Raw genomic sequence first — 22,346 nt, 5'->3', positions numbered from 1 at the left:
TTGCATTCTTAAGCTGAAACATTTTGTCTGCAAGCTGAGGTTAAAGGGATCTACCTACTAAGAGCGGTGGGCTTTGGCTTGACTAGGGATGTCAGAGGCTGTAGTATGGAGCACTGGGTCTGTGTGGTTTCTCCCCACTGTTTCTACTAGCAGTGCCCAAATGTGAATGTCTTGATTCCTTAATGAGCTTTGAAAATTAAACTGGGTAGTTAACTCAGACGTTTGTTTTTTTTTTTCCCTCTTTCCTTGCCACAGGTCTGATTATTTTCGAAACTTCGTAGATTCTTGCCTCCAGAAAATTCCTCAAGACAGGCCTACATCAGAGGAGCTTCTGAAGGTTGGCTTGCTTGTCCTTTTTGTTTCCCACATGGTATTAAAAAGGGACCATGCCCTGTGACGCTCTTCTGTCTCACCTACCGTACTAGGTTATGGTTAACGATGCTCTCTGCCCGTTATCCGTAACACGTTTGAGCTGAGGGTGCTGTGGAGTGTACCGAGCTGGCGGTCCTAGCTTTACTGCCCCTTTCCAGTGTCTCGGGCAGTTCCCCAAGCCAGCCTTATTCTCAGCATAAAAGGATGCCCCAACAAGTGACACTGGATCACCATCAACTTGTCGAGAGTTTCAGTTTCTTAAGCTCAGTCTATCCTTCCAGTGATGATAATTAATCCTGACAGAGCTGCCATGCATTAGTTAATAAATACCTTTCGTTACTTCCCTCTTTATTCTATGCTATATATACACTCCTAAAGGCTTTTTATCCTCTCCCCATCACCTATGTGCTTACCCGTAGAACTGAAATTTGCTGTTCTAATAGTATCCCTGGGGGAAAGGGGGCAGAGGAAAGCAGTTTTTCTTCCCCATACTTTTCCTTGACATGAATAAGCCTCAGCTTTCTGCAGGTTTTCTCCTGCAAAACCATCTGAAGGTTTTTCTTTATTTCTTAGCCTTTTTTTTTTTTTTCCTTCATTTGTGCTCCTGTATGCTGCAGATACTTGATTTTCCTTGCTCTAGTCTGGAAACAAAGCCAATGTGGTAGATCGTTGCAAAAAGCTGATGTGTTCCTGAGTGAACACAACTCAGATAGAAGTTAGGTGTTAGAGCTGCTTTATTGTAAGTGTGACTTTGATGGATTTCCTTTGTGGCATCAGGTAGCATTCAGAATTTTGCTAGCTTGTCATTCTCTTTACAGTGCTCATGACATTATTTTGGGGGATTTTTATCCCAGCCATGTTTCTGCTAAACAGCAGTTTTCCAAAATTTGGCATTGCAGGGAAATGTATGCTATTTATGAAGGCTTTGTCATCACCTTTTTGCATGTTTTTACTTAAATGGTTCTGAGGACTTTTGCCTCTTTAAAAACTGTGTATTCAGAAAGTAAATGCAATTATCCGGTAAAGGTTTTGGTGTGGGTGTGTAGTCCTGCCATTTCAGAATTCTGCAGATTGGTTTTATTTTGAGCAATGCACTGCAATTAAAGAGAACATTGATGGAAATTAAATGTTTGTGAATGTATTCCTTCCATATCTATAGTCTGAAACAGCTGCATGCCACTTTACAGGGACAGGTAGGGAATGTGACATGTTGGAAATGGCAATGCAGTTCTCCAAAGGAACAAAATGAAACTAGCGGTGGTGTTAATAATGACTCATGCTTGCACAGCACATTTCATCTGGAGACTGCAAAAGCTGCTTCTGACATACATAGACAGGACTTGTTTTACCTATTGGCAAAATGTAGCCACCTTTGCAGTGAAATGCAGTGAATATTTCCAAAAAAAGTGCATAACGTGGCTAACTATTCTAGGGCCGGCCTTGAAGGTTCACAGCCTATTTCATGACTCAGAACTGTATGCTGAATATTTGATTCTCAAGCTTTTCTAAACAAGGAAAAGGGTTTTATAGTGAGAGTTAGCTGATGAGTTAATTAACATTTGGTTAGAGATACGTAACCAGTCTAACACCTTTAGCATTTATATGTTATTTGTTGCTCTTCCCCCTCTAAACCACAAGTAGATAACGTCTCTAAATACCCCAACATCCAAAGAAGGTTTAAACTAGAGCCCACTTTCATGGTATATGAACTACCATTTCCGGGTGGTTTTTTTTTTTTACATCTTTACTTTTTGGTGGATGTCTCCTATCAGAAAGCAATCATTCTGAAATCTATCTGGATCATGAAGTCTCAAAATAATGCCAATGTAAGCTGTGAAGGTATTTTCCTCCTGTGCAGGGAAGAGGGCTGACAGACCCAACTAGAGCTCATAATTTTATCCTCAAAGCATGTGCACTGGAGGCATTAGAGGTCACTCACCTATTTGTGTGTTCTACAGCACATGTTTGTTCTTCGGGAGCGGCCCGAAACAGTGTTAATAGACTTGATTCAGAGAACAAAGGATGCAGTGAGAGAACTGGACAACCTGCAGTATCGTAAAATGAAGAAGCTCCTCTTTCAGGAGGCACACAATGGCCCTGCAGTCGAAACACAGGAGGAGGAGGAGGTGAGAGAAACTTTGGATTTCATCACTGAACCAGAAAATGGTGCTGTAATTTAAATAACCACAACTCAGATATTGCTAAAACGAATGGAGGCTGTTTACACACCTGGCTGTAAACTCTGTCTTCCTTTCTGTGCTTGGAATAAAGCTACCTCAAGGCACAAAGAAGGACAAACAGGGTAGATGCCTAGTGCTGGCAAGAAGCTGTGCCATGTGTTCATGCTTAAACAGTTAGCTTCCAGTTCTGTAAATCCTAGCTCGCTTTGCCTGTTTATAAGGCTTCATGAGGACCCTTTCAGCAACTGCAGTTAACCTCTATTTTGACCATATGTACAAGGCCCTTGACAGTCTTGTAGTTTTGTCTGGAGAATGTTCTTCTGAGCCTAAGACCTAGTACTGTACTTGGTTTTTAAAAAAAAACCCACCCAAAAGTTTTCAAGGAAATTAATTTGTCTTTTTTGGGTTGCATGCTGCAATCACCATGCAGAAATTGAGACTCTCTGGATTGCAGTTCTCTCATGTACAGAAAGGAACCATGCGAGGTGCAGGGTCCCAGCTGAGCACTTAGATGATACTGGTGTCAGAACAGTTTCTGGTGAGACGCTGTTGCTGATACATGCTAGAGTTCAGCTTGTTAACAGGATCGCTGTTGAAAAGAATCTGACATCAGCCAGTTAATCTTGACAAGGCTGAGTCTTTCTCTCCCCAGCATCCCACAAGAGAAATGTTTCATGGCAATGCCTGGAGGGAGGGAACTGCCATGACATGGCAAGTAGATGCCTTTAGAAAGGAATGGAATGAACGGTTCATTTGGTAATGACCATAGATACAACTGTGACAGACTTGGATTTTCTTAATAATTCCTTTCTCCTAGGAACAAGATCATGGTGTTGGCAGGACAGGAACAGTGAATAGTGTCGGAAGCAATCAGTCCATTCCTAGTATGTCTATCAGTGCCAGTAGCCAAAGCAGTAGTGTTAACAGTCTTCCAGATGCCTCGGATGATAAGAGTGAGCTGGATATGATGGAGGGGGACCACACCGTGATGTCAAATAGCTCTGTCATTCATTTAAAGCCGGTAAGTGTTGCATTTTTACTGGATAACTTTGAAGGTTGGCAAGATGACAAAAAGTTGAGTGCTTCCTATCCTAAATCATTATCTGCAGGTTCTAATATTGTGTCCCAATATATTAATGTGCTCTGGAAACTTGGGAAGGCTGCTGTAAAAATTGTTTATTTCTGTTGATTCACTAAAAATTATTTTACTAATTGCATTGTTTAAAAACTGTTTTGCTTTACTGTGAGGAGTTGGAATGGCAGGTTGTGAATAGGTGTATTTAGTGAATGCCCTTAACTTACAGAGCATTGCTTCATGGGACAAAAGGATGTGAGAGTTCCCCCCTTTTACCTCCTGGTTAGTGAATTCTTACTAAGTTCCCTGAGTAGTGATTGAAATCTGCTCCTGAAGCACCTAGCTTCCCAGCTCTTGATATGAATATTTGGTTAATGAACCAAATATGCACAGAAAAAGAAAGGCAGCACTCTGGTCATGGCGAGCTGTGAAACCACTTCCCCTTCTTTACCTCTGCACGATGAAGGATAAACTGGGGAGTGTCCTTCTGAACCATGCTGCTCTTGCTATGGAGGGGTTATCGCACCTTTTCTCAAACCAGTAACGTTTCCCTAGCTAATGATAGGTGTGGTTAGAATGTTTTGTTCTTTGCCCAGATAGGCAACAAAGATGCAGGTATTTCCTCGGGGAGTTAATTAGTATATCATATCTAACTACTAATCGCTCTGTGATGAATGACAAACTCAAAATAAGAATGTGGAATACACCATGACAAACTTTAAAATTTGCTTTGAGGTATTTCCGTAGTGGGTGTAATGAAAATCTTTCTCTGTCTTTCAGGGTTACAAAGATGATGGTTTTTTTTCTTTCAGACTTGATATAATCTACTTTATAGCTTTTATGTTTTGTTGAAGTAAACTGTTTAACTCAGTTTTCAGTTTTCCATTAATTTTTCTCATTTTCAGCTTTAATTAGTAATTTTCCTCCCAGTAATAAAAATGCGCAATGAAATTTCAAAAACAAGGATCCTAGATCAGAGCTCTTGTTGCAGTATATTCCTTCATCCAGCTTGTTGGCAGGAGGATTTTTCAGAGCTGCTGAATGTAAAATTGTTTTTCTTCCTTTTAAATGTCTTTTGAACCAGACCAAAATCAAAATATTTAACACAGATTCTCTTCATTCTCTCACGTTAATATTTGCTCATAAGGAGGAAGAAAACTACAGAGAGGAATCAGATCCTCGAACGAGGGCATCAGAACCCCAGTCTCCTCCCCAAGTATCTCGCCACAAGTCTCATTATCGCAACCGAGAGCACTTTGCTACTATACGCACAGCATCGCTGGTATGTTAAGGTTTTTACTTTGATGAAATTGTATCGGGAGGGATGCCTTTGAACATAGGGCTATGAAACTACTCAGAGCTGTTAGGATTTCATCAGAATATGAGCTATCCTCATTGACTGAGATATTATCACTGAAATAGTTTTAATGTAAGTTAATAAAAGCTTAAATGCGACACCTGGGCAAATGTAATTTGTGTATATTAGATATTTTCAAAACCAATATGCCTAGCAGAATGCAGGAAACCGTTTATAATAATAAGCTGACTTTTATTTCCATACGCATATTATGTATATTAGTGTGTGTGTGTGCATATATATGCACACTCATTGCAGTGGGCTAAAAAGACATTATTTAGTACCAGCTTTATAACAATTGTACAGTTTTTCTGCTGGAGCCCATATGAGCTTATCTTCTACAGCAGAATTCAGTTTTTAATCTGCTCTGATGCCATTAGGATGTGTGCTTTTCTTTACAACAAAATCATATTTCTTTGCTGAACAGTTTTCTTTTGTGGTTTGAAGACTGCTGAAAAGCAGATTAAGAAGCATTAACTTACTTCTGGCCCGATGTGGTTACCTTCCTAGGTGACAAGGCAAATGCAGGAACATGAACAGGACTCTGAACTCCGAGAGCAGATGTCTGGCTATAAACGTATGAGACGGCAACACCAGAAGCAACTGATGGCATTAGAGAATAAACTGAAGGCAGAGATGGACGAGCATCGCCTCAGGTTGGACAAAGATCTTGAAACACAGCGTAACAATTTTGCTGCAGAAATGGAAAAGCTAATTAAAAAGCACCAAGCAGCCATGGAAAAAGAGGTAGGAGATTACGGTTTAGCAGACCAGTCTATATCTGTAAATTACATTGAATTGTCCGCTTCCCCTCACTGATGAAAAGATGACATTGTAGTCTCTTACATGTCTGTTTTCAGGAGCCAAGCAAATTGCTAATTAGAAAAAGGCTAATACATCACCTCCTTACTCTAAGGGGTTTATGTAACTAGAGGAAAGGTATGTCCTTCATCACAGTGCGTTATACTAAATGTTAGTGTACTGACCCCAGAAAAAATACTGTAAGGGTTTTCCTTTCTTTTGCCATATATATGCTGTCAATAACTGACTGCTATCAAGTGTTATGGAGGCAGATTAGCCTGCAGAGAAATGTGCCAGCTACGCTTAAATGTTCACTGTCTAGTTGCTTATGGGTATGGGGGTTTTTATACTTTTAAATAATTGATAATGAAGTGGTGCTGCCTACAGCGATTATTATTGATTCTTTGCTCATCTTGGATCTCTCGGTGGAGGGCTAAAGATATAGTTTATCATAAGGTGTTGACTTTGTTAGACAAGACTAGCTGAACAATAGGGCTGAGGAAATGAGACACTGAAAAAGGACTTCTGCTGGGTGCGTTGATTATGGGGTGGAATGAGAAGAGGGTGAGGGCAAACTCCTGAGACTCACGCTTACTTGGAGTCATGGTGAGTATCATGGTGACTGTACCATGAGTTCTTGGTCTTGGGGCTGAAATGGAACATGAGCTGTGAGTCCCGAAGGACTAAACTGATTTGCTGCTGGATTTGCTCTAGGCTAAAGTGATGGCCAATGAAGAAAAGAAGTTTCAACAGCATATTCAGGCCCAACAGAAAAAAGAATTGAACAGTTTCCTGGAGTCCCAGAAGAGAGAATATAAACTGCGCAAAGAGCAGCTGAAAGAGGTAACTCATCTGTAATGAGAAGTGTGAATACAGTACAAGATACAGTGTGAGAGTGGTGAACGTTCAGAAATAAAAGTGCCGCTGTGCACAAGAGATCTTTCGCTGGATTGCAGCAAGTTCTGCATTTCACGAGCAGTCCTGTACATACTGTATTTGTTTTGTATATTTGACCTTAGAGTAAGAGGGTTATTTATATATTGGCACCTATATATTTATCCTGTGAAAGTACAAACTTCCCTATTGTTTAATACTACTTTTTAGCCAGAAACATGCAAATTTGGCAATCCTAAGGAATGAAAAAAGGTAGTTTAAGAAAGGTCATGAGCATTTTTCTCATACTTGTTGCTGCAGATATTGACCATGCACTGCAGCAGTTAGTGAAGTTTCTTATCACTTAAATGATGTTTCTTTAGTAGCAGCAAGAAAACAGAGCAGTAAAGATGACCTGCAGGATTTTTTTAAATGAAAATATCTGTAAAAAACTGTAATTTTAATGGAGAAAGCTGTGTTAAATAGTAGTTTAATAATCACTGTATTGTAGTGAAAATCATGACCTTTGTGAAATGGAGGGAAACTGTAGAATCAAACTTCCTGATTCTTTTTGTGGAGTAGCTGAAACCGTAAGCACTATAAATAATTTTTTTGAAAGAACCATTTGATGCTCAACCATCAGCTTGTGTGACGCAACTTTGGAACTTGCTCCAAAGGGGAATATTCCCAAACACAGGCATTTCCCAGGAGGAAAAAAAAGGCTAAAGAGCAGCAGAGCCAAGAAAGATCTAACAAAAACTTATAGTAGCGTGGGCTCTTTATAATAACATAGAATCTTTTTCTAAGTGGGCAGTAGATCACAGAGCACCAAGAAACACTGATGAAATACAGAGGAGTTCTGTCTCATACTTAAGTTGAAATGTATCACGACAAGTCTAGTTACTGTGTGGGCATCTCTAGTATGCAATTCAAGCAAGTAGAGTCTTTTGCCAAAGATGCTTCAAGCTATATATTGAATTTAGTACAAATGTGGAAACTGTGGCCTTACGTTTCACCTGTGAACTTCTTTATATTGTTTTTGTAAATCATGGAGTCTCAGTGAGTGGCCCTGCCTTGATGAGTTACTTACAAAACATGTATGTGTTCTGATCAAGCAAGACACGAATTTTCTGATGTGTTTCATGTGGCTGGAGTTTTGTATGAATAACATTTGCAAATGAGATAGGATAACAATGCTTTCCTTCTCAGTCCTTTGGGAGCCTGTAAAAACATTTGTCAGGCAGTATGGCAGGACCTCCAAGTGTCTTTGTTTTCAGTGGCAAACCATCATTTTTATGTTTTGAGCTAATACATATGTCTGGAAACTGTGGACATGAACCAGCATTTTGATGGGTTAAAATGGCCAATGCAGTTGTAGTTAAATTTGCTCCACTGTGAATTGTCTCCTGGTGTTCCCTTAGATAAGCGATATGAAGCGTTTTTGCAGAGGCTGGGATGGTACTGGCCATGAGAAGACAAGGTAGAACAGCTTTGTCTGAAATGTAGTTTATTAGGCAGGTCTGTCCAGTTGTTCAGGGCCAAGGAGCTTAATGTGACTATTCCACAATTAATTATCTTGCTGTTATCAGGAGCTGAATGAAAACCAGAGCACTCCAAAGAAGGAGAAGCAGGAGTGGCTCTCCAAGCAGAAGGAGAACATCCAGCATTTCCAGGCAGAGGAAGAAGCCAACTTACTGAGGCGTCAGAGGCAGTACTTGGAGCTGGAGTGTCGCCGCTTTAAGAGACGGATGCTCCTTGGCCGCCATAATCTGGAGCAAGACCTGGTTCGGGAGGTAAGAGAATAAGCAGAGATGAGACCTAGAACCACCTATGTGAAATGTATCTCACAGGAGCACCTGCCATCCAACTCCAGTCTCGCTGAAGTCTTAATTACCACATCTGAAATTTTTTGATAAAATAATGGTTCGATATGTTTTGCAATGCCATCTGGTAATCCCTGTGGCATTTAGGGGATCACGCGGAATCAAATGTTCAGATTCACGCCCTACTGTGGGAGAATTGTTAGATCCAAAAAGTCAACAGACACAACAGTTACGGTCCTTTCTAGAAAATGCTTACTGTGAATCCTGTTGAGCATCTAGAACAGGAAGAAGAAAAGTGAAATAAGGAAGGAAAAATTACCGGTGGTGGTGCTGTCTGCTTCTGATAAGATGTAGAAACCCTGTGCTCTGTCCTCAAATGCCGTGGAAGGAGAGAAATGCCCTTGTGAACAAAGTGGAATGTCATACTGTGAGTGGAAATCCAAGTAAGTACAAAGAATCTAGTAACTCCCTCTGTCCTCCTGTTAGGAGTTAAACAAAAGGCAGACACAGAAGGACCTGGAGCACGCCATGCTGCTGCGTCAGCACGAGTCCATGCAGGAGCTGGAGTTCCGCCATCTCAGTACCATCCAGAAGATGCGCTGTGAGCTGATCCGACTCCAGCACCAGACCGAGCTCACCAACCAGCTGGAATACAACAAGCGCCGGGAGCGGGAGCTGAGGCGTAAGCACGTCATGGAGGTCCGGCAGCAGCCCAAGAGCCTGAAGGTACTAAGTGATGTAGGAGCTCTGGGCGCGAGCTGCTGGTGGTGGTGGAAAAGTGGTACATTACAGCTCGGTTCTCATTTGCAGTGTATGCAGGTCCAGGGTATTTTGAAGCTCGTTAATTTGAAGACGTGTCTCATTCTGTAACGAATACCCTTTTTAAAAAGTGTCATATTTGTCAAGTTGTGTAACTGCCAGAGTGCAACTGCAGCCCTACAAGCACTGTATGTATGAACCACAGCAACGGTGATCAGGGTTGCAGTGTATTGTCGGCAGGCCATAGCAGCACTATTCCCTCATTTTGTTTGAAAAGCTGCTGTTCTCAGCAATGTGCCTTCCTTTTTTGTGGTAGTTTAAAATGCATTTAATCTTTTCAGTGCCCTCCCCCCCCCTTCTTCCTCCTACACCGTTTTCTGATCCTCTTCTCCCTCCATATACAAGAAGAAAATCTATTTTTCTGTAATGAAGCAGTGTCGTTTAAAAAAAAAAAAGAAAAAAAGCTTTGTGTTGCTCTGTGCATCAAAATGAACTGCACTATTGGTCTTGGCTAGCACACCTTGTTATTGTTTTTATGTTAAGGCTGGTATGCTGGCAAGTTGGGGGGGAAGAGAGAGAGATACCAGGCAACTGCAGTGTCCTCAGGAAGCTCCTAGCGCTGACCTTTGCTGTGTTGTGCTCTCATGGGTTTCTCATGCTGCCCTTGTAACTGCGGTGGCTGACCAGAACTATAGGGCCTCTGTAATTGAGGCTCTTAGTGTTTTCATTGTAAGCCCTCACTTCATCCAAAGAAGTCCAGTGGTTTATTCTAAAGTGTCTGAGAAGGGAGTATAAGGCCTTTCACAAAGCTGCCTGGTACATTTCCTTTGAGGAGGCAGACTTCTTCTCTCCACCCAGTGTTCAGCTGTGCCAGTAACAAAATGAGTGTATGGCATACTGAGCATGGGGTTTCTTTGTTGTTCTAGGTCTTTCCTCTTCGTGATATTTCCCATCAGACTTAGTTTTCACCACCTGCAAGTTATCTTCTTACAGAGAAAATAACCAACTTGAAAATAGAACTTCAGGAAAAAAAAAACCAAACCAAACCTGATTTGTCAATATTAGAATAATATTAAATAGTGAAAACCTAGCTTGTGAGAACAAGGGACCATCTGATCGCTGTTGAGAATCTCCAAGGATAGAGTGTATAAATAGCTGATGACTTCACAGGGAAGCTGCGCTGCACTCTGAGCTGAATAAAACTGAAGCAGCTGTATTAGGTTGATCCTTCTGAGATTAGCATGAATGAGTTCTGCCTCCCCAAGGTGATGCGGTGCAAACACGAGTGGGTAGCATGTCCGTTCTCGTTCCCTTGCTGGCAGTCGGGACAGCAGGATCGGCGGTCTTTGTGGGCTGTAGAGGCTTGGCTGCCCTCTCACCTCTGCAGACTCTTCAACGCCTTCCCTTTTCCAGTGAGGATAGGGCTGGAGCATTCTGCAGGGAGCATGGGAAGGTTGCACTTTGCTTTGCATGCCTGTTCTGTGATTAGTGAAGGATTTCAGGCTTGAGCTGTCAATCCAGCACCTTTGCGTGTACACAGTGCTAATGCAGCCTGCTGGACAACCGTTCGGTTTGTAGTACAATCCCCTATTTATCGAGACTGTTCCCTAGTATTAACTCTTCTCTTGCTTCTGACTAATGCAGGCAAGTATTCTTATTTGACTAGATAGCTTGACTATTTGTTCAGTTTCTCTGCTCAGCAACATTTTCCCTTGAGGGCACGTGTTTCAGGCTTTCCCATTGTTATTTAGTGAGGTCCTTTGTCCTGAAAGCAGACTTTTAACGGTCAGTGTCTGTTGCCACTATTACAGCACCAGAAGGACCGATAACTAGAATTCACCCTTCAGTGAAAACTGCTCTGTTATTATTTCAAGCATGTTAATTGTGATGCAAATACCCTCTTGCTGGTATTTCACAATACTAGGTCAAAATGATCTTGTCAGAAGTCTGACTGGAAATCTTACCCCTCCCTTCTGTTTCCTGTTGTTAAAGCCTTTGGATTGGAAGCCTGTAAACAGTCTGGTGTCCAAGTGAGACTTCACAGAAAGTGAGGACAAAATAGATTGCTAGTGTTTTGCTGTGACCAGGTCCCTGATGGGAATGTGTAACCCGCTGACACTTCCCTTAGGGGCGGGGAGAAATAACCTTAAAGGTTTCCTGGAGGGAAATAACTTCCTATGAATTCAGAAAGGGTCAAAGCGATGTATTCCTCTCCATGATACACGTTTTAGTTTGAATGAAACACATCTTCGTCCTGTTTTCTGCATCAGATTAGCAAAGTGGAATTTGTCAGTTTATGCAGCAAAGCATGCTGATGTCTAAATTGGGCTGGATATGTTGTCTGATCCCACTGCATCGTTGTAGGTAGCTACAAGTGCTGTGCTTATCACCTACCCCGCTGAGCCTTGAGTTAGTGCCAGGAGCAGGCAGCGGAGGAGCTGACGGGAGACACGCACATATATATATTTGCCTTGCTGGTTCAGATCGCAGAGCTCTTCCAACTTATTCAAGGAACAGGAATCTGCTCCTATGCTCTGTTCCTGTCCGCAGTGCTTCAGGATTTGACCATGGTGGCTGACAGTAGGAATGGCCCAGAGTGTATACTGACTGCCCTGATGTGGGGGCTTGGAGGGGGGGTTTGTTTGTTTGTTTTTTCTTACCATGCCAAACTTGACTATCTGTCAGTTAGCCACCATTGCTCATCACTTCTGGGTTTTGTTTAGTTAGTATTATCCCTGCCAGCCCTCCTGTAGGAAGATACAGGGAACTCCAGAACACCCTCCTTTTTAGGGTCTTAAAACACTTAGCAGATGTTAACCCTTAAAGGCTGCTCTGGAGGCAGATAAGGCAGGTGAAAAGAAAAATTTATTAATTTCCTCAAGGTCATACAGCAAAATCAGGTCCAGATACCTTTTCCAGGATTGGTGTCTCCCAGCTCTGTGTGCAGTCATAAAGTTATGCCTCTAAACAATACAGAGATGCTAGCAAAGTGCAAAGGGAAAACTCAGTCTCCAGTAAGCCTCCATTGGGACTGGGGAATTGTTTCGTTTGCTAGACTGGCACAATGCTGATGTTGCTTGTGGCATACATCTTCAAGCATCTTATCTTTCCCAGCCATTTTTTGAGTATCTTTACGAAAACCAGGTTCGTAATATCAAGGGTTAGAATACATCTTATCTTCATCAAACCCTCAATGGAAAAAGTGTTGCTCTTTTTCCCTGTCCCTTCCCATGCACCAGATCTGCTTCTTTTCATAACATTAAGTGCTGTTCATATATATGTGCCATACAAGCAGAGTCATGTGTAAGTATGGCTTTTGGTGCTAATAAAAATTAGTCCTGTCCCTCAAGAACTTTTCTTGAAAAGCAACATCCAGGACTGGATCCAGTCCAGTGACAAATGTGAGGCTCTTTGTGCAGAGACAGCTGTATTTAGGCTGGAGCTTTGTTATAAAAGTGTCTGTATTGCAATTGTTTCGCACAGTAGCAGTGTCAAAGCAGCTGCAGCAATAGTCGTTGCCTCTTGTGTATTTTGCTTCCCTCCTTGCACTGTAGATGTTAATATACATTTGTGGATTCTTGAACTCATATCCTTAATGCAATCCTAAATATCCATTCGAATGGATATTTCTCCCATTTGAAACGTGCTGTTTTTCTCTTTGTTTGTGTCCCCTCCATCTTTCCAGTCAAAAGAACTACAGATAAAGAAGCAGTTTCAGGATACATGCAAGATCCAAACCAGACAGTACAAAGCACTGAGAAACCATCTGCTGGAGACCACGCCAAAGAGTGAACATAAAGCTGTCCTCAAACGGCTCAAGGAGGAGCAGACCCGGAAGCTGGCTATCCTGGCTGAGCAGTATGATCACAGCATTAATGAAATGCTCTCTACACAAGCTGTGAGTCACCTCCGAGGGACCCAGGGTTCCTCAGCCAAATAGGGATGTTTGCATTTTAACCAATCTGTATCCTGACAGCAGGCTGTCTGCTTCCCTGCTACATGCGCCATACCCAGCACAGTCATTCCTCTGTATTTAAAAAGCAGCATTCAAATGCAGAGGAAAAGAGGTATTACCCACTTCAGGCAGGTTGAAGCTGCTGTTGCTGAGATGCCAAGTGATGCATCTGTGTGGCAGAGGACTGCTTTTGCATGAAGTTTGGCGACATAAATGTCCCTGTTAGAGCATCGTTAAATAATGTGCGGCTTGCTGTCTTAAGTCATTTAGGTTTTGATTTGTCAATGATACCAATCAAAGCATGTCCCACTGGTGGAAGATGCTCATTGAGTCCTGGAGGAGTCCAGAGCTTTGACTGTAAATCTGAAATAATGTCAAAAGTTCTGTGATTCCTTCTATAAGAGATTCCTTCTTTGGAATGACCACATGAGCAATGCTTTGAGTCCTTGCTACAACTGAATGTGCAGTTTTCTTTGCACTTCTTGCATATTGCGTCCTGCTTGCATCACTCTGTACAAATTTGACAATGTGAGGCAGGGTAGCTGGCTTAATTTATGTATGGGAAGGTTAAAAGTTCAGTATCATATTGCTTTTAGGTTTATGTCATCATATTCTTTCACCCAAAGTCCTGCATTGGCAGGGGTATGGACTTAAGTCTCCTGCGTACAGGTAATTGGTTAATCCAGCTGAACAGAACAAGAGATCTTCTCTTTGCCACTAGCAAAAGGAGAGCTGTGGATGTTAGCACCTCCAGCAGTCTGGTCTCTGCAGTATGGATCGTGGTTCCTGAGGCGCCACTGCTCATCAGCATCACTTGCATTAGCGCTGTGGGCTCACTGTCACCAGTCTTTGTCACTATAGGTTCTCTGTTCACTGAAACGAAGTACAATAGAGACCAATTGTATTGCTAAGAAAACAAAGTCCCATCCCATTCTCTCCCCCTCCTCGCGGTCCTCCCCTGGAGTGTCATGAGTGGTTACCCCATAGTGAAACATCTCTATTGTCTGTCTTTCCCAGCTGCGTTTGGATGAAGCACAGGAAGCAGAGTGCCAGGTTTTGAAGATGCAGCTGCAGCAAGAATTGGAGCTGCTGAATGCATATCAGAGTAAAATCAAGATGCAGGCAGAAGCCCAGCATGATCGGGAGCTGCGTGATCTTGAACAGAGGGTATCCCTCCGTCGGGCCCTCCTTGAGCAGAAGGTAAAATGGGCAGGCGAGCATCATTAGCACGCTCCATATTTCAGATCTTAAATTGCACTGTACTTATCAATAGAGAAATTGCTTTTTACCTTGCTGTATATAGTAACACAAATCATTTGGGTATTTGCCTCTCTGGGATGATAGCTCAGTGACACATAGGCTAAACTTTCTGCCAGCTCAGCCATCCTATGTGAGCAGCTTCTGGCTGGGATAGAGCTGCTTGAAGCGTGCCAGAGGGAGCCCTGCCTCTCTGGGCAGAAGGGAAAGAGAACTGTTCTTTCTGTCTCTGAGCTGCAGATTAGAGGACAGACAGTAACAGCCTAAAGCTGGGGGGGTGGGGGGGTTGGGCGGGCTTTTGTAATTTCCATAGTGTCAGTAGTAGGTATCTTTGGGGAGGGGGCGGGGGGGAAAGGTAGAATGCATTTGAGACCCTGTGTTCTATGGTAATACTGTCTTACTGCAGATCTGCTCCATTTGTCAGTCTGTGGAAACCAGCCTGCAGTTTCCCTGTGAAATTATGCTTGTTATGGAAATGCTGCTGTCTGCAGCACTTCCCTAAGCAAACTGAAGTAGCCAGACCCACAGGCACGGGTCACCTGCTGCTCCCTAGATTTCAGCTTGTAATTGGCTATGTGTATTGGTGCTCCTTGTTGAAGCATGCTTTTCTGTGCAGCGCCAGACATGGCGTGTGTATAGAAATGTGAGTGGCCTACACGGACCAGGGGAAGGGTAATGCACCAGTCAATGAAAGGAAATACACAATCAGCCTAATGCACCAGTCAATGAAAGGAAATACACAATCAGCCTTCCTCCTGCAAATTTTTTCCCCTTTGATTTGCCCTGTGGGTGCCAGCCATCACCATTCACGCAACAGTTCCCAACTTTGCCGATCAGCGGTTATTAAATTAGGGCAATTACTCTGTGGCCTCGAGGTTCTTCACACTTAACTTCTCCCAGAGGCTAACAGATTGATGTTGGGCTGATAGAGGGCCCTTGTCGGAATAAAACTGCTCCACCTCATGGTCAGCTGAGGAAGCATCTCTGAGAAGACAGAACAGTCCTATTGTGCTTTGGTCTCCTGCAAGTAGACTCGAATCTCTGGAAGTAACTGAATTTGTGAAAACAGAGTTCCCGTGCGGCACTCATGTGTGTAACAGCTGTCTTTAGACCCCATTGCTAGTTATTTGCTCCCATCCAGAAGAGGACAGCTCCTGTCACAGCCCTGCGTTTAAATATATATTTATGCTGGGTGTGCATTGCCCTCTGGCGGCATGATCTGACGAGAGCCCTGGGAAGAAGAATGCCACGGCAAGCCTGCTGCTGGGCATTGCTCCTTGTCTGTGGGAGCAGCATATATTGCATTGCCCGTAGCATTATGTTAAAAGTTGAAGTGAGGCCAGTGACTTAAGGAAACACACATCAACCGATAATAATGTTGTGTAAGTCTTTCAGTGTGGACCAGGATTGAAGTCTGTGCATAGAAAGCCCCTGCGAAGCGTTTGGCGTCAGTAATGGTGATAGAAAGCTTAGAAATGCAACATCATAGGAAAAAAAAAAGATAAAATTAAGACCTAGCATGATTTTTCTGTGTGTGTTTGTGTGCCCTGTGTGTGCCTATGTGACTACTGCATTAGAATATGGGCTCAAGCTGCGTCAGGGGAGGTTTAGATTGGATATTGGGAAAAATTTCTTCACGGAAAGGGTAGTCAAGCATTGGAACAGGCTGCCCAGAGAGGTGGTGGAGTCGCCATCCCTGGAAGTGTTCAAAAAATGGGCAGAGGTGGCACTCTGGGACATGGTTTAGTGGGCATGGTGGTGTTGGGTTGATGATTGGACTGATGATCTTAGAGGTCCTTTCCAATCTTAATGATTCCTAGTTTTTACTTTCATTATAAATAATCCAGCCACCAAGCCAGGAAACATGAAATTGCTACTCTACCCTTAATTGGTTTAGTGGTAGACTTGGTAGTGTTAGGTTAATGGTTGGACTGGATGATCTTAAAGGTCTTTTCCAACCTAAACGATTCTATGATTCTCATAGCAAAAGATTGGATGGTCCTTCAGTTTCCATAGGTGGGAGCCTTTATTTAGCGATACGTGCAGTGTATTCAACTCTGTTGCAGAGTTTTGTGAGTTTGCAGACTCACAAAGTCGCGGACCAGCGATAAGACTGTTTCTTGCTGGGGTTACAGTCACTTAGTGGCAGCTCAAGGGAAAACATATGGGTGCAAAGGTAGATGCATCCTCCTTCTCCAGGGGTATTCTTTGGGGGGAGAGAGGGTGTTCTGTTTTTGTAAGAATTAAGAGTTACGAGTATTCCGGTGTGGGTTGCTCAGCAATGTCACCTGGTGTTTGCTTGCATGTGCTAACTGAAACTGGCAGCCAGAGAAAGGACAGGTATGTGAGCGAGATGAATGTCTGAATTTATATTCACAAATATGTACATAGCCTCTGGCAAAGTCAGTCCCTGATGTTCAATAATAAACCAGATTCCAGAAGTTAGGGTGTGCATAGGACTCTGCTTCCTTCTCAGCACACTGCTCTTTATTTTTGATGGTGCCCATCGCCATAGTAACTCACCAGAGCACACACATCTGACTTGGGCTAAGGAGGGAGTAACCAGCCCCGTCGATGCGCAGCCTTTAAGTGCCAGTGACCGAGGCGCTGTACAAGCTATACCCTGATGCTATGCTGTTTGTGTTGCACCAGTAATGAGCATGTCCCAAGAGCGTCTTTAAAAGACTTCAGATTTACTCATTTCCTTCCCACATGCCTCAGACACCTCATCTTCAGAGTCCTGCAACCCGAGGTTGTTTCTAAGGGATGTCATTTTAATGTGGTGTGTTAGGCATGTCTTTCTGTGAAGCTCAGTTTCACTAAGTCCCGCGTGTTATGCTGTCGCAGAGCCTGAAAACTGAGCAGCTGGACGTGCTGAAGACAGTGTAGTTTTGAAAAAGGAAGAGGAGGATTCTGCTTAGATAGCAGGACTGGAAAAAACAAGTGGAGCATTTTAAAGAGCTAACATTAGAGAAGGCACCTTCTTCCCCTTCTGTCTTTTCCAAGGCAGCTGACCACTGCGTGGCTTTCAGCAGGAGTGAGCAAGGCTGCTCTGTGGAGAGAGTCAGTGTCACTCGCCTGGCGCTAAGAAACAGGCAAGTGGATAAGGCAGTTTCTGAAAGCCCCAAATGGCTCAGGAGATGACTCACGCTGGAGCAGATTGTTTCCTAAATTCCAGATGAAATCACTTTGCATATTCCCTGACTAAGGCAAGAGAGTGCTTACAAGTGCAAGCTCTGCCCAGTACCTTTAGCACAGACCAAGATAACACCTCTTGGCCACGTTACTGCTGACGGCAGGGGAGATGCCAGTGAGCTATGCTAAAAGTCTTGGCTGCTGCTTTTTACCCATTTGGTCTTTTTCACTGAGGCCAAAAGTAGCTTTTTCAGTGCTGGCAAGAAGATAATGGAGCGATTCTTTGGTTCTCCACCTGACTGCAAAGATTTCAATAAGAAAGGCTTTCATCCCTGTCTGATGGGTGTCAGGAGGCCGTAGCCCCATGTTTTCTGTACTTAGAGAGCTGATCCCAGTGCCCCTACCAAAGTACCGTTGGAAACCAATTTGGAACAGTGTTATGGGAAAGAAATTGGAGTTGCCAGCTTGCGTATCATGTAGCTAATAATCTGCCATGCAGTTCAAACATCACTGCTTTCTTCAGCCACACACCCTGGAGAAGGTATCAGGGTAATGAAACAGGAGAAACCAATTTAGGAAAGGGGTAGATAGGAGGTGATAAACATGAGCTAAGAAAATCTGGCCAGCGAACGTTGGAGAGGAAACTGAGTGTGGGCTCGTACATTGAATCTGGAGAAAATGGCAGTCGTCATCATCACATTCAGCTACAAACAGTGAAGGTCACATTAAGCTGTGTTGGCAGGTATTTGACTGTATAGGCACTGTGCTTGGCTGTATCTGAAGGTGCTTTCCCAGTAGGCTTTTATGGACGCTGTAGACTTTGCTGCATCTTAAAAGATTAACCTGTGTCAAGCTGTTAGTATCACTGCAAACTGTGGCTTTGCATCTTTAAAACTTCTGTCATCACCAGGGAACGGGGAACAAAACCTTCCAACTGATGTTCACCATGCTTTGGAATGTGCAGGTCTATGGGACTTAGCCCTTTGTGTTCAGAACAGATTGTGTGTCAGTGGACATCTGATCTAGATCCGGTCTCATGTAGGAACGTGGGGAGAAGGTTCCTCCTTAGCTTGCTGTTACAAGTGCTTTGGAGAGTTGAGGCCCTGCCTGTAAAGAAGTCCTGCTGCTACAGACTGTCTCTTCTTTTTTCCTTCCTAGATTGAGGAGGAGATGCTGGCGTTGCAGAACGAGCGTACCGAACGGATACGAAGCCTGCTGGAGCGTCAAGCTCGCGAGATTGAAGCCTTTGACTCAGAAAGCATGAGGCTAGGTTTTAGTAATATGGTTCTTTCTAATCTCTCCCCCGAGGCGTTCAGCCACAGCTACCCGGGAGCTTCTGGCTGGTCCCACAATCCTACTGGGGGTGCAGGACCTCACTGGGGTCATCCCATGGGTGGCCCACCACAAGCTTGGGGCCATCCAATGCAAGGTGGACCCCAGCCATGGGGTCACCCCTCGGGGCCCATGCAGGGGGTACCTCGAAGTAGTGCTATAGGGGTCCGCAACAGCCCCCAGGCTCTGAGGCGGACAGCTTCTGGGGGACGGACGGAACAGGGCATGAGCAGGAGCACAAGTGTTACTTCACAAATATCCAATGGTTCACACATGTCTTATACATAACTTAAACAATAACTGAGGGTGGCAATTCCACTGGAGCTGTCTGCCAACAGAAACTGCCTACAGACACCAGCCCAGCAGCCTCCTCAGTGCGGTGCTGACGTGTGGAAGCTGGGTGCACATGGAATATTGTATTCATTTTGTAAAGCATTACGTTTTGTGTTTACTAACTGGGATGTCATAGTATTTGGCTGCAGGGTTTGCGGGGGTGGTTTTTTGGGGGGTTTTTTTTTGTTGTCATTTTTTACTTTTTGGAGGGGTCTTGGGAGGGCGTCTGAGAAATATATGCAATTAGTCAGAAGAGCTGGCTGGTGGTTGTCACACTGACAGGACAGAAGGGCCTCAGACTGCCCTTGTCACGCCAACCATAGGAAGTCTGAGGGAGAATGGAGACCTCCTCCCATGTCCATAAATTTCGAACTGCCACCCTGCAAAAACCAGGCGAGCTGCCTTTAAACCAACATCCAGGGGAGGAACAGCTGGATCTTCTGTTCCATTTTTATTTGTCATTAAATTGGATACATTTCTAGGGTATTGCCTCTGCCAAGAGGCATTTTCAAAGACTTGTAGATGAGGAAGAAGGGTGAGAAGAGAGGCCAAGAGACACCAGGGCTCAGCAGGGCCCTTCTACCCAAGTGCCCGCTCCGTGTCGCGTAAGAAGTGACATTCTCTCAGAAGGCACTGGTCAGCTTCCCGAGAAGTGTGTAGGTAAACCTGTCCGGAGGGAACAGGCTAGAAATGTTCAAAATTGTATTCCTGCTTTGGCACTCCCTGACTGTGCTGCTGGTAGCTCAGACGAGGTTGGGCAGAGGAGCATAAGTAATGCACTTGTACAGCTAATACTGTGACATCTCATTTTAGCTAAGCATCAGAATAATTATTGGAGCCCAGCATAGTCCTTTTTGCTCCATTCAGAAATGTTTAGACTTTCAGCCAATCAGTCTCAAATGCCAGAGGTATTTTGAAGGATGCCATAGTCATAAAATGTCATTGATCGGGTTTTTCATTATTACACTACATCCACCAATTTATTACCTTTTTGGCTTGTTGCAATTTCCTGTTTACATGTAGAGTGTAGCCAACTGTTTAAATGTTTAGTTGCCACAGTGTACCAGGAGGAGCTGAGCCAATGACTCTTTCCCAGCTGATGACTAACCCACACCACCACTGTAGATCTTGCTGCATGTGAGGCTCCTTTTTATTATTTTCGTTGCTGCAATACTTCACAACTTTTACGGTCCCTTGAGATGCTGTGATATTTTTGGCAGCATATCACACCATGCAAGAAGGCACTACTTCCAGAGGCTCGTTGGAGCTGCTGTACTACTGAAAGGAAGCAAAGGAGGTTGTGAAATCCATACGGTGATAAAGGGGTCAGGGAGTCTAATTAACCGAATGACTTTGTGGCATTGTGTCATCCCTTAGTGCTGGGAACTGGAGGTGCCCCCATGCTCTTGTGCCAGTGCCAGGGCGGTCCGGGTCAGCCAGCACTTGGGGCTAGGGAAAGAGCAGGTAGATGAAGTTTGGCTTGAGGCAAAGATTTCCGTCTTGGGGACTGACCAGCCAGGGTTCTTTGTAAATGTTTTTCCTTGCACACTAATCATCTTGAAGAAAACACTAGCTGCTAACTCTAGGATTTGCCTTTAATATGTTTATAGGGTTCAAAAGCAAGGTTTTCCGAATGTGTTTGTCCATGTGACATATTTATATAGTAAATACTCTAGTGTCTCGCTGCTGTTCAGTACTCTCAACAGGGCGACGTTCTTTCGTTAGCTAAATTAACATCCACTCCCAATCCTTAACTCTCTGCCAGTGTCTGGTGAATCCAACTGGGATTTCTAGCATCTTGACGTAGCACATCACTCTAAGCGAAGATGGAAGCTCTACCAAAATATGTTTGAGCAGCCCCTTAGTAAGGAGCTTTGTAGTACTAACAGTTGACGGAAGCCTGGGATGAGGCGGTGGTCCCGTGGAGGTGACTCAGGTTGCCCCCCGCCGGGGCAAGTGGTGACTGTGAATTGTCCTGTCCTTTCCTCTGCTATGTTTTTATGTGGAATTGGATGTTTTGGGGTCATTCTTTTGCATTGCAGTGTTGTTGAAATGCAGCGAAACTGATTCAGGAAAGATACCTGTATTTTCCTGGGTTTAGAAAGAAAGACAAAAATGAAATGAGAGGCCAAAATTGTTCGGGATTTGCCACGTGAGAGTGGAGGGTGTGCCCAGAGCATGGTGCTAACGCAGCGTTTTGAAGTTCAGCTCCTCTATCACAAACAGCAGCAGTGACAGCGGGGACAGGCTATACCTGCAAGTTCAGTGGGTTCATTCTTTTGCTTCTGTTATGGTTTGAATTTGGTCAAAGTCTCTGGCTTAAATTGAGCTACTTTCAACAGAATTCTCTCAACCCATCTCTTTGTGTAATGTCAAGCATGACTGAATGCTGAATCCAAATGATGGCTATCCCATATTGGCTTTTTTTGTATTCAAAAAGAATTGTGTAGTAACCATTTTTACATGTATATCATGTGCAGACCTGGACTATTCCAACAAGTTAATATTTTAATTAAAATAGTTTGCAAAAACTGATTCAGATCAACTGGTCTAAATGTGTGTGTCCCTGTGTGTACGTGGGGGAAGGAAAGCTGTCCCAAACAAGCCTGATCTTGAGAGAAAGTGCCCCGTTGTGCAGCCGTAGCCAGAGGGACTCAGGGTCAGGCTGTGCCTTGGAGGTATATGAGGAGGCCCTTGGTGTTGGGAATTTTAATGTATCTCGGGTATATTTCTGAGATACATAAACAACTGTAAAGTATGCTAGAGAGAACGCAAACACTCTCTGAATCAGTTTGCAAACTCTGTTTTTTAAAAGTGAGACCAATTACTCCATATTGTACTCGTTGCAGTCATGCCCTAACTTTGGTTTTAAAAATACTGTAATCTGTAAATTGTGGAAACTACTCCAGTACCTCAGCAAAGGTGTTCTTTTACATCTTTTATGTTCGTATTTAACACTGGGGAAACTCTTCTGTGTGGACTACTTTGCAAATTTTATTGCAGAATTTTCAAATCACCAGCTTGACCCCTGAAATCTCTTACTCTGTGGTTATTTTTCTGTCCCCTTTGCAAAGACCTAAAGTTCTGATGTAGT

The 22,346-nt window shown here is 43.6% G+C and overlaps 1 protein-coding gene across 5 annotated transcripts in view; it reads left to right on the top strand.

Moving 5' to 3' along the window:
* The window catches only part of TAOK1 (TAO kinase 1), a 37,436-nt gene extending 15,704 nt beyond the window's left edge, over positions 1–21,732 (top strand). Inside the window, exons 9-21 of one of the 5 annotated variants that reach the window (XM_009479095.2) lie at positions 256–337; positions 2,331–2,498; positions 3,370–3,573; positions 3,859–3,882; positions 4,035–4,054; positions 4,816–4,909; positions 5,495–5,731; positions 6,500–6,628; positions 8,248–8,451; positions 8,968–9,207; positions 12,926–13,138; positions 14,213–14,395; positions 18,746–21,732. In XM_009479095.2, coding sequence (XP_009477370.1) covers positions 256–337; positions 2,331–2,498; positions 3,370–3,573; positions 3,859–3,882; positions 4,035–4,054; positions 4,816–4,909; positions 5,495–5,731; positions 6,500–6,628; positions 8,248–8,451; positions 8,968–9,207; positions 12,926–13,138; positions 14,213–14,395; positions 18,746–19,207 — 2,260 coding nt within the window. In that variant the 3' untranslated portion in view covers positions 19,208–21,732. Of the gene's footprint in view, positions 1–255; positions 338–2,330; positions 2,499–3,369; positions 3,608–3,856; positions 3,883–4,034; positions 4,055–4,711; positions 4,910–5,494; positions 5,732–6,499; positions 6,629–8,247; positions 8,452–8,967; positions 9,208–12,925; positions 13,139–14,212; positions 14,396–18,745 lie in introns of all 5 variants that reach the window. The other 4 variants (XM_075719524.1, XM_009479096.2, XM_075719523.1 and 1 more) reach the window with 4 other exon arrangements.
* Positions 21,733–22,346: the final 614 nt, after the last annotated feature.

This window comes from Pelecanus crispus, chromosome 12, assembly GCF_030463565.1.
Source record: "Pelecanus crispus isolate bPelCri1 chromosome 12, bPelCri1.pri, whole genome shotgun sequence".
NCBI classification, from domain to species: Eukaryota; Metazoa; Chordata; class Aves; order Pelecaniformes; family Pelecanidae; genus Pelecanus; species Pelecanus crispus.
The sequence above is the reverse complement of the archived record's forward strand: the minus strand, read 5'-3'. Positions and strand labels throughout refer to the sequence as shown.